General features: G+C 37.2%; 1 protein-coding gene across 1 annotated transcript in view; it reads left to right on the top strand.

Moving 5' to 3' along the window:
- The window catches only part of ANKMY2 (ankyrin repeat and MYND domain containing 2), a 42,972-nt gene extending 31,874 nt beyond the window's left edge, over window positions 1-11,098 (top strand). The window contains exons 8-10 of the mRNA XM_036894457.2: window positions 5,872-6,000; window positions 7,562-7,691; window positions 8,945-11,098. Of these exons, the coding sequence (XP_036750352.2) occupies window positions 5,872-6,000; window positions 7,562-7,691; window positions 8,945-9,129 (444 nt within the window). The 3' untranslated portion in view covers window positions 9,130-11,098. The remainder of the gene's footprint in view (window positions 1-5,871; window positions 6,001-7,561; window positions 7,692-8,944) is intronic.
- Window positions 11,099-12,364: the final 1,266 nt, after the last annotated feature.

Raw genomic sequence — 12,364 nt, 5'->3', positions numbered from 1 at the left:
AAGGAAGTAAACTTGAAAAGCTCACAGCAAGAACTGTTAGGAGTAGATAAGTAGGTAAGTAAGCAGATTGGTCTAAATAAGTCTTGACAGCATCATCCCAGTCAAATAAATATTTACCCTTAGAATTTTTGTGTACAAAAATTTCATAAGCCTCTTCAGCAGCCCATTCTAATTTTCAATCACCCTATAATAATAATTTTCACACTTTTGGTTTTTCATAATACCCTGATGCAATTGCATGTATGTCTCTTCAATTGAAGAGTTTGGAACATTTCACTGGTAAAGGTGATAATTTAACTAATAGAATTGCAGACCCACATCTAGTAAATAGTTTTAAATATGTGGAGAATTTAAAACATTTAAATTGCACCAATTTTTAAGAATTAAGATACTTAAACCTTTGTATATGCCCTGTGAAATTTCCCACAGAATAAATATATGTATTGATGTCAACTCTCAGAAGAAAATTCCACTCTGAGTTCATTGTCCTGTATCTTAAATCTTTGTGGGCTTGAATAATCCCAATTGAAAGACTCTTTATACTAGAGGATGGTCAGTTCTTTTTGACTATTTGGATCCATGACTTACCTCCTATATATATATATGTAATTTTTAAAATATGCTTTTTTTATTAAGTTGTCACTGATATACAATCTTAATGAAAGTTTCACATGAGCAACATTGTGGTTACTACATTCACCCATATTATCAAATCCCCCCCCACACACTCCATTGCAGTCACTGTCCATCAGCATAGTAAGATTCTATAGAGTCACTATTTGTCTTCTCTGTGCTTTACTGCCTTCCCTGTGATGCCCCCTACATTATGTGTGCTAATCATAATGCCCCTTAGACTCCTTCTCCCTCCCTCCCCACCCCCTTTCCCTTTGGTAACCGCTAGTCCCTTCTTGGAGTCTGTGAGTCTGCTACTGTTTTTTCCTTCAGTTTTGTTTTGTTGTTATACTCCACAAATGAGGGAAATCATTTGGTACTTGTCTTTCTCTGCCTGGCGTATTTCACTGGGCATAATACCCTCTAGTTCCATCCATGTTGTTGTAAATGCTAGAATTTGTTTTCTTATGGCAGAATAATATTTCATTGTGTATACTTACCACATCTTCTTTACCCATTCATCTATTGATGGACACTTAGGTTGCTTCCATATCATGGCTATTGTAAATAGTGCTGCAATATACATAGGGGTGCATGTGTCTTTTTGAATCTGTGATCTTGTTTTCTTTGGGTAAATTTCTTGGAGTGGAATTCCTGGGTCAAATGGTATTTCTATTTTTAGTTTTTTAAGGAACCTCCATATTGCTTTCCACAATGGTTGAACTAATTTACATTCCCACCAGCAGTGTAGGAGGGTTCCCCTTTCTACACATGCTCACCAGCATTTATTATTTATTGTTTCTTGTCTTTTGGATGTTGGCCATCCTGACTAGTGTGAAGTGATATTTCATTGTGGATTTAATTTGCATTTCCCTGATGATTAACGATGTGGAGCATCTTTTCATGTGTCTGTTGGCCATCTGAATTTCTTCTTTGGAGAAGTGTCTGTTCAGATCTTCTGCCCATTTTTTAATTGGGTTATTTGCTCTTTGGGTATTGAGGCATGTAAGTTCTTTATATAGTTTGGATGTTATCCCATTATCAGATATGTCATTTATGAATATATTCTCCCATACTGTAGGATGCTATTTTGTTTTACTGATGGTACCCTTTGCTGTACAGAAGCTTGTTAGTTTGATGTAGTCCCATTTTTGCTTTTGTTTCCCTTGCCCAAGGAGATGTGTTCAGGAAAAAGTTGCTCATGTTTATATTCAAGAGATTTTGCCTATGTTTTCTTCATGACTTACATTCAGGTCTTTTATCCATTTCGAGTTTACTTTTGTATATAGGGTTAGACAATAGTCCAGTTTCATTCTCTTACGTGTAGCTGTCCAGTTTTGCCAACACCAGTTGTTGAAGAGGCTTTCATTTCTCCTTTGTGTATCCATGGCTCCTTTATTGTATATTAATTGGCCATATATGTACGGGTTTATATCTGGGCTCTCTATTCAGTTTCACTGATCTATGGGTCTGTTCTTTTGCCAGTACCAAATTGTCTTGATTACTTTGGTTTTGTAGTAGTGCTTGAAGTCAGGGAGCGTAACCTCCCCCCCCAGCTTTATTCTTCCTTCTCAGGATTGCTTTAGATATTCAGGGTCTTTTGTGGTTCCATATGAATTTTAGAATTATTTGTTCTGGTTCATTGAAGAATGCCATTGGTATTTTGATAGAGATTGCATTGAATCTGTAGATTGCTTTAGGCAGGATGGCCATTTTGACCATACTAATTCTTCCTATCCATGGGCCTGGGGTGTATTTCCATTTATTGGTGTCTTCTTTAATTTGTCTCATGAGTGTCTTGTTGTTTTCAGAGTATAGGTCTTTCACTTCCTTGATTAGGTTTATTCCTAGATATTTTATTCTTTTTGATGCAATTGTGAATATAATTGTTTTCCTGATTTCTTTCTGCTAGTTCATCATTACTATATAGGAATGCAACAGGTTTCTGTGTATTATTTTTGTATCCTGCAACTTTGCTGAATTCAACTATTAGTTCTAGTAGTTAGTTTTGGGGTGGATTCTTTAGGGTTTTTTATGTACAATATATCATCTGCAAACAGTGACAGTTTAACTTCTTCCTTGTCAATTTGGATGCCTTTTATTTGTTTGTGTTGTCTGATTGCCATGGCTAGGACCTCCAGTACTATGCTGAATATAATTAGGGAGAGTGGGCATCCTTGTCTTGTTCCTGATCTTAAAGGAAAAGCTTTGAGCTTCTTTCTGTTAAGTATGATGTTGGCTGTGCGTTTGTCATATGCGGCCTTTATTATGTTGAGGTACTTGCCCTCTGTACCCATTTTGTTGAGAGTTTTTATTATGAATGGATGTTGAATTTGGTCAGATGCTTTTTCAGCATCTATTGAGGTGATCGTGTGGTTTTTTTCCTTTGTTTTGTTGACATGGTGGATGATGTTGATGGATTTTTGAATATTGTACCTTCCTTGCATCCCTGGAATAAATCCTCCTTGACCATTATGGTTGATCTTTCTGATGTATTTTTGAATTTGGTTTGCTAGTATTTTGTTGAGTATTTTTGCATCTATGTTCATCAGGGACATTGGTCTGTAACTTTCTTTTTTTGTGGTGTCTGTGCCTGGTTTTGGTATTACAGTGATTTTGGCCTTGTAGAATGAGTTTGGGAGTATTCCCTTCTCTTCCACTTTTTGGAAAACTTTAAGGAGGATGGGTATTAGGTCTTCACTAAATGTTTGATAAAATTCAGCAGTGAAACCACCTGGTTTAGGGCTTTTGTTTTTAGGTAGTTTTTTGATAACCAATTCAATTTCCTTGCTGGTAATTGCTCTATTCATATTTTCTGTTTCTTCCTGGGTCAGCCTTGGAAGGTTGTATTTTTCTAGAAAGTCATCCATGTCTTCTAGGTTATCCAGTTTGTTAGCATATAATTTTTCATAGTATTCTCTCATAATTCTTTGTGTTTCTGTAGTGTCCGTAGTGATTTTTCCTTTCTCATTTCTGATTCTGTTTATGTGTGTAGACTCTCTTATTTTCTTGATAAGTCTGGCTAGGTATTTATTTATTTTGTTGATTTTCTTGAAGTATCAGCTCCTGCTTTCATTGATTCTTTGTATTGTTTTTTTCTCAATTTTATTTATTTTCTGCTCTGATCTTTATTATGTCCCTCTACTGATTTTTGGCCTCATTTGTTCTTCTTTTTCTGTTTTCATTAATTGTGAGTTTAGACTGTTCATATGGGATTGTTCTTCTTTCCTGAGGTAGGCCTGTCTTGCAATAAACTTCCTTCTTAGCAATGCTTTTGCTGTGTCCCACAGATTTTGTGGTGTTGAATTATTGTTGTCATTTGTCTCCATATATTGCTTGATCTCTGTTTTCATTTGGTCATTGATCCATTGATTTTTTTAGCAGCATGTTGTTAAGTCTCCATGTGTTTGTGGGCTTTGTTGTTTTCTTGCATAATTTATTTGTAGTTTTATAACTTTGTGGTCTGAGAAGCTGGTTGGTACAATTTCAAACCTTCTGAATTTACTGAGGCTCTTTTTGTGGCCTAGTATGTGATCTATTCTGGAACATGTTCCATGTGCACTTAAGAAGATGTGTATCCTGTTGCTTTTGGAAAGAATGTTCTGTAGGTGTCTGTTAGGTCTGTCTGTTCTAATGTGTTGTTCAGAGCCTCTGTCTTCTTACTTATTTTCTGTGTGGCTGATCTGTTCTTTGGAGTGAGCGTTGTGTTGAAGTCTCCTAAAATGAATGCATTGCATTCTATGTCCCTCTTTAAATCTGTTAGTATTTGTTTCACATACTCCTATATATTTTTGTATAGAAAAACATATACACTCTTGGTTTCACTGGAGATGGCTGGTAATTACAGGTATGCTTTGGTTAGGTAACTATATTCCTATTATGTTAATGTGTGTGCACAATTTAATTAGTAGTTTAAAACCTATCCATGCTGAAGTTACTCTACAAGAAGATATGTCAAAGAAATAATCAATCTTCCCAGGTTTTCTTCTGCCTGCTACTTCTATAGCTTTTCTTCTTCCTTCCTAATCACAACCTTTAAATAGAACTCGTGCCACATGGCGAATTTACCGAGTATCATAATTCTTCCAAGTGGTAAAGACACCTCAAGACAAATGCTGGGCATAGAAGCCACAGGGCATAAATATGCAAAGAAGTAAAAAGCTAACTTTTTCAAACAATAAGGCTTCTCTCTCACTTACCAACTTCACATTTCCCTGTATGGCCCCGGAAGATGACTGGTTAGCCAGAGACGGGTAAGATTCCTCAAGGGAGGAACAACCTAAGACAGGCACAGTCGCAGGGGGCCATCTGGTGAGAAAATGGGGAGCAGCAGAGGTGAGGCTTAGAACCTCCCCCCTCATATTCTGAGAGAAATCTTCTGCATACATGGATGTTTATTGCCCTCTTCTAGCTCGGATTAACACATAGTCTACAGGCACACACCTGATCATCTACATTTGCTCTCTTACAACACTAAACTCTGTTTTCTACCTTTATCTCGTATCTACCTACCATTTCAGCATTTTATTAAAAATAATAATAATAGAGAAATGTGGTATCCACATATAAATCAAGTTTAAAAATCAAATGAATATTCATATTTGAACTGACTGTGTATAGTTCATAATGCATGAACAAAACCGAAAGCTTCTGTGATGACTGCCCTTGCACTGTTCACCATGTAACTTATTCACTATGTAAGAGTTTGTTCTCCATGTAAGAATTTGTTCGTTATGCATCAGAAGATTGGAGACTGACGAAAATTAGGCTTGGGGTGGATTAATGATTGTGCATTGAGTATTGACCCCCCTATACAGAAATTTATTGTGGTTAACAACTATTTGATCAATAAATATGAGATGCCCTCACAATATATATATATATATATATAAACACACTTCCAATTGTAAAATAAATAAGTAACCGGGATGTAATGTATAGCATAAGGAATATAGTCAAAATATTGTAACAACTTGGTATGGTGATACCTGGTACCTAGAATTATCATGTATATAAATGTTGAATCACTGTGTTGTACACCTGAAACTAATGTAATGCAATACTGTTGTCAACTACCCTTAAAAAAAAAAACATATACACAAAGAGGTATTTTCCATTATGTCTTAGGTAAAGTTTGTGTAATCTCTGCTTTAATTATTTTGTCTCTGCTTTTGACAATGTTGTTCATGGAGTGTTATCTCTGTAGTCTTTCCATGGATATTTCAGAGCATTTTTTTCTTGTCTTCCCACCCACTCTAGGGTTCTGATCCTACTGCTTTCTCCGTACTTACCCAAGCCATCACTGGGCAAGTGGGTTTTGTGGATGTTGAATTTTGCACTACCTGTGGAGAAAAGGGAGCAAGTAAGAGATGCTCAGTGTGCAAAATGGTAAGAATGAAGTTCTTTGAAGTTCATTGATATCCAGTTTAGATTTCATCCAAGTTGATATTTGAGTTTTAATATTCTGAAAATGTAATGGTTGACATTAGTTTTCTAATAAATTCTAATATAATCAGATATAAAGCATTACATCTAATACTTAAAAGTAATTTTGGAAGAGAAATGTAGTTCTGTGCCCTATCTTCTGCCAGATTTTTGCCTGCTCTCGCTTCTGTGCTGACCACACAGAAAAAAGAATATGAATAGATGAATGTGAGAAAATAAAAGATTATCAATGGAGGATGGGAGCTGGTGCAATTATGAGAACCTAAAATAGGATGATTCATAAATATGCAATCTTGAATCTTTTAGTTGACTTTAACTACAGTCTCTTCATAGCTCTTCCTTGTAAAACTACAACTCCCTTCTGACTATGGCCAATTCTTAGGCTCTCTGGACCGTACTAAACACTTCTGCCAGAAGTATTTTCATAAAAGACATAACTGATTGGGTTCTCCTCACATACAACTACCACCCACAGGCAGGTGTCTGTACATTCACTTTACCCTACAGATAACGTTACTTGCCTGTAGTTCTGAACGTTGACATTCCTCAGCATATTGATAAAACCTATCACATTTTGCCATATGAACGTCTCTACCTTCATCTCCTTGAATCACTTACTTCTCTGAGCCTCAGTTTCTTTATGTGTGCAATGGAGCTAGAGTTGTGGAAATTACTCTAATGTTTGTTAACTATAGCTGGATAAAAACACTCCAAAATTCAGTACCTAAAACAATTACTGTTTCTCCCATGTGGTTGTCTGGGCTCAGCTGGGCCATGTCTTCTCCATGTGTCTGTCGTCCTTCTTGGACCAGCAGGCCAAGCTGTGCATGTTCTCCTAGTGATGGCAGAGGTAAAAGGGGGCAAGTAGGACTGACCACATGAGATCTCCTGAGGTCTAGCCTTGAAATTGCCATGCTGTCTCATTCCTTTGTCCAAAACAAGTCCCATGTCCATATTTAGTCAACTCTCCTCTCCTGCAAACTTATTGCTGTTCTTGAACGTACCATTCCATCTCCTCCTTCTGCGTTTTGTACAAGACATTCCCTCCATTTGGAATGCTTCTTTCCTGTTTCTCTGTCTGCTGACTCCCTCCTTCCAGAGTGAGTCACCATTTCCTCTGTGCTTCTACTGCTGTTACATCCTGTACTGTATATAAATCATGTTGTTCAGTGTCTCCCTCTCCATGCTCTTCCATCCTGCTCTTTTTCTACCATAGCTTCCTCTGTGACAATAGCTATGTCTCATCATGGTGCAGGACCAGGGCTGGCACATAGTAGGTTCTTAATAAATCATTTAGAGTCTTTGGTAGATTATTTGTTATACATCCATTATTGTTATAAAGTATAAACTAAAAGTTACAAATATAAATAATGCACATCCATACATCATGGTTTTAAAATAAAGTATAAAAAACTTGTACAGCATAGTTCTTGGTTTAATGTCATAGTTGGAAAATTATGTAGCCACAGCTCTTGAAATGAAATAAATCTATGATTGCTTTCAGGTGATATATTGTGATCAAACCTGCCAGAAAACACACTGGTTTGCACATAAGAAAATCTGTAAGAATCTAAAGGACATTTATGAGAAACAACAGCTGGAAGCTGCCAAAGAAAAGAGTGAAGAGGAAAACAGTATGTATATAAAAACTGAGCTCACACTGCTTCTTATTGAAAAGGGAAATGATAGATTTTGACACAGGGCCCGCAGAAACTGAATCTTCTCCAGAGACCAAGGAAACCTGGGGGTGACCAACGTGAGAGTCACACTTGCATGTGTCCCTAGTTTGAATCACTGGGATCATGTTTAAAATATGAACAGCTTAGAAGTCACTGGAAAACAAAGAGACATATAATTCTGAGGAATATAGTTTATTCCACATTCTTCATTCTGACTCATGAAAATACCCTGGGGCTCCAAATGAGTATTCACTTAACTTCTGCTCACAAAGGATTTTAAGGTTTTTGAATAAGAAATAATTAAATTTCCCCTAATGGTTACCCAAAGATTTTAAGGTTGGGAGTCTTTAAATATCTTAATTTACAAAACTGTGTGAAATCACAGAGTACATTTATATAGATTAAACTGCAGATCTAATGAACAGGTAAAATTTCTACAAGCAACCAAGACAGAAAGTTCCAAAGTATTTTTCCTCTCCCTCCCGCATGAGGTATATGACTCATTTTCACCAAAAACAGGGAGTTGCTCCAACAGTGACTCACATATTAGAGAGGAGCACCACCCCCACTCCTATGCCCCCTGCAGGAGAGTTCATAACATCCTACACTCCGGGGAGTACCCAGAGTTTGAGAAAGTCACTCAGGTGGCTCTGATAGAGCACTGCCACATTACCTACCTCTCAGGGCACCATGTCCCCTTTACCACTTAGTTGAGAAACACTATTAGTGGGATCGAATGATTTATTTAAAATTAAATTTTATTAAGAAATTGTTGGAGAATAGTCAGGCTTTCTGACTGCTATGCCTTCTCCTGTTTTCTGGACCAAACTTTTGTATCCTGTGTGTTGAGAACAGAGGATAAACAGCTGGACAAGTACTCAGCAAGTGGGAGAATAGGATTGTTGGAAGAAGGGGAGTTCCCCATTGTCAAGCGTCACACACACTAAATGTTATAGACACTCATTAATCCTGGTTTCAGGGCCTGGGTAGGAGCCAGAGGCCTGAGTTCAAATGCTCTTCTGCTTTACTGGTGGTGAAACTTGGAGCAAGTTACCGCACCATTTTCTTCTCAGTTTCCCCATTGATAAAATAATGATAATAATCTATCTCGTATGGTTGTTACGAAGATTAAATAATTTAATGCACATAAAACCGTTAGAAGAGTGGCACATAGTAGGGACAAAATCATTGTTTTTTTTTTTGGTCAGATGGCAAGCTTGATGTCAATCTGAATTGCGTTCCTGAAGAACAGGCAGAGGATGAAACGGGAATCTCCCAAGAGGATTGCGAACCGAAAGGCTCCGTGGAAGGGGAGAAGGAATCTCTTCAGAGTGCTGCTGGGCTGGAAGACTTACAGGACATGCCTGCAGGTTCACAGGTATCTGAGGAGTAAAAGCCAGAGCAAGTGCCAGCGTGAATGGTCCTCACCCTGGCAGGTAGCTGGAAAACTCCTGTGACTGTGTCCTCCTTTCCGCATGGCAGCTGCATGGCACCATGACAAGATTCCACATTCTGTAGAATAGATGCTTTCAAGCAAAGCTCTGTTTACCATGCCCTAATTTCCTAGTGACCTCTATTCTATAAGTGCACAGATATCCCAAGGGAAACATTTTTATTTCAAAATGTAGGAGAAAAACTTCTATTCACTTTTTAAATCCAGCTTCCTAGCCATTGTTCTCAAAGGAAAATACATCCCCTTAAAGAAGAACTATAGGCTCTAGGGAACAAAGGGGCCAGCAGAATAGGTATAGGAGAGAGATTTTCAGAAAGAAAAATTTTATAGCCACTGAGATGGTTAATTAAAAGAATCATAACTTATATGTGAATAAAATGCATATAAATAGCATTTATGGTATGAGGTTCTGCTTACTAAGATGCAGTGAAATGAAGAAAAGTTGTATGGTAAAGGATCTTTGCCATAGTTCAGCTAATTGTAGTTTTATATAGAAATTATTCCGAGTAGTCTGAACTTTATATAGTTCCTGCAGTGACGTTTTAGCTACAGTGTTTGTACCTTCAGAACTGTCCAATCTCCCCACTGGGACTAAGGCATAGCCACAGTGACCTCAGCATGTGCATTAAGAAAGATGTCTCATGAAATTTTTTATTAAATGATGGCTGAACATACTGTGTCCACAATTATTGTAAAACCAACTCATGTGCCATATTCCACTTGAAAGGCTTTTATCTTCCCATAAGCTTTTCATGTGTTGCTTCCTATCTAGAAACTGATTTATAGTTGCCACTTGTAGAACGTCCTGGCATCCGTTTTTAGTGTATGCAGTACTGACACAGAGCTCGACTGTGATAGCTGACCATGGTGGTGTGTTTCGGTTTCTTGTGTTGATTGTAAAATAAACTGTGCCTACTAATGTAAACCAACTACCACCTTGTTTCACAGTTGATTGCTCCAAAGGGGTGGCAAATATTAGAGAAAGATTAGACAACTTGAGAAATTTTAGGAGACTTAGCAAATATTGGAGAACAAAACAATATTTTAGTATGTACAATCACAAATCAAAATGACTGGAATTCTCACCTCACATACACACGTTCCTTGATCTTCTGATTCTTCTCTTCCTTACACTCAACTGCTTTCATCTCATCCCCAACACCTGTGTCTTCTGCACACCCTATACCACACTCCAGTTAGACTTCATGTGAGTAAATTCAGTGTTGGGGTTCACTGGATAGGAATTCAGTAAACAGCTTTTACCTGAACTTATCATGCCTTCTCTCATCGAGGCGTCTCATCTACACACTGATAAACATTCCTCCTTGGCTAGTAAAATATCCTTCCAGGCAGTCCTCTCCCACAGATATGTTTTTTAATTGAGTTCATAGATTTTTAGTTTTTTTGTGTGTTTGTATTACCATCATCCTGTATTATCATTATGGTGTTTTTGGATCCCATGAAGGATTGTGAAGAAGCAGAAGGAAATAGGAAAATTGAGAGATGTGGCAATGTAGAGGTCATTTCTCCTTCTTTGAAATGAATGCTAATTTGAGTTGGAACTCTAACAGAGCTATAACTGGCATAAACAGTAACTCTCACTGGACAAAAATTGTTGATATCACAATTTTCCATGGATGTATTTCAGAGAAGAGGTGGTCAGAAGAAAGTGGAGTTGGTTCTAATTATAATTTCTTCCTTTGTCATAAATAATCTAAAATAGAAGTTTCCATTGTAATATCAAAACAGGTGGTCATCCTGATCATTCTTTTTTCTTTAAACCATGTTGAATTCTTTTCAATATGCTATCAGGAAAATTTTCTCAAACAATAGTCACATTATTTCAGTATGTCTTCTACCTAGAGCTGATGTATTAGGATATTAAATTGGTTACAAATTTACTAGGAAATTTGACTCTGCTTTTTGATTCAATAGGTAACTTGACTCTGCTTAATATGCACAGCAACCCTGTGAATTAGACTTTAATGTTTTTATCCCCACAGCACAGAAGAGGAAGTCTAAAGAGGTCAACTAACTTACCCAAAAGTGCAGAGCTGGGACTCGCTGAGGTCTGCAGTTTTGACTGCTACATTCCATACTCTTAATATGCTACCTTCACGGTAGTACCTCTGCAGATATAAGATAATAGAGCTCAGAAGACAAGCCATTGTTGTACAGGGTATTACTTTGGCCACTAAAAAGATGGATTTTAGTAATCCGTCATGTATATGAGTTTGCTTGAGTTTTAATATTATTAGACATTGAACTTAATAGAAATTCTTAAAGTAGATATTGTTGCAGCATTTTATCTTCTTAGGATCCCATCTCCTGTGCCTCTCCCCCGGGAGCTGTACACCTTCCAATTCAAGTGGTTTTATGATCGCTGCTAGTAGTGGTGCCTTTTCCTTGGCCACAACTTGGCCAGTCAGAGGGCTTCCCAGGGATTTTACATTCCTCAAGCTGAAGAGTTGGAGGTGTGTGGCGTGTGTGTGTGTGTGTGTGTGTGTGTGTGTGTGTGTGTGTGTTTCCCTTGGGACAGTGATAAATGACAGAGTTCCAGAACTGTTGTTGCTGACATGTGGAGGCACCTGGAAGAATGCAGCCATTGAGCAGACACAGGTAAGGGGAGAGGGAGGGACACTGACCTGAGCCCACTGGGCTCTCACACAGTCTACACTGGATTTATGTGGTTTGGTTGCATGAGCAAATACATTTTCCACTTGGATTTCTAGAAATTAGAACCAAAGAATCCCAATTGATATAACTTATAACAGCTAGAAAACAAATGGAACCAAAATTTAAAAGTTAAATATAAATATAGCTAAAAGAAACCTGAAGGCATATAATCTAAATTTTTGGAATTCATATGCCATCAGGAAGAAAATATAATAGCAGTTTAAGTTTTGAATTAGGTTGTAGTTATCATTTTGATTGGAAAGAAAACCACTAACACCAGGTGTTGTGCATCTCTTTATCAGTGTTTATTTTAGAAAAACATTTGCTCAAAATATTACAGAGATTAGTGCATTTTTATGTAAACTGATAATATTAAGGCATCATTTTCATAGACAAAAAGCAAGGTATTAATTTAGTAAAAGCAAATTTCTTCTTTCTCATAATTTGGTAGATAAGGAGAAAATCTTTTTTTCTTCAAAATGTAATTCTAGCATAGTTT

Source organism: Manis pentadactyla, chromosome 7 (genome assembly GCF_030020395.1).
Source record: "Manis pentadactyla isolate mManPen7 chromosome 7, mManPen7.hap1, whole genome shotgun sequence".
Lineage (NCBI taxonomy): Eukaryota > Metazoa > Chordata > Mammalia > Pholidota > Manidae > Manis > Manis pentadactyla.
The sequence above is the reverse complement of the archived record's forward strand: the minus strand, read 5'-3'. Positions and strand labels throughout refer to the sequence as shown.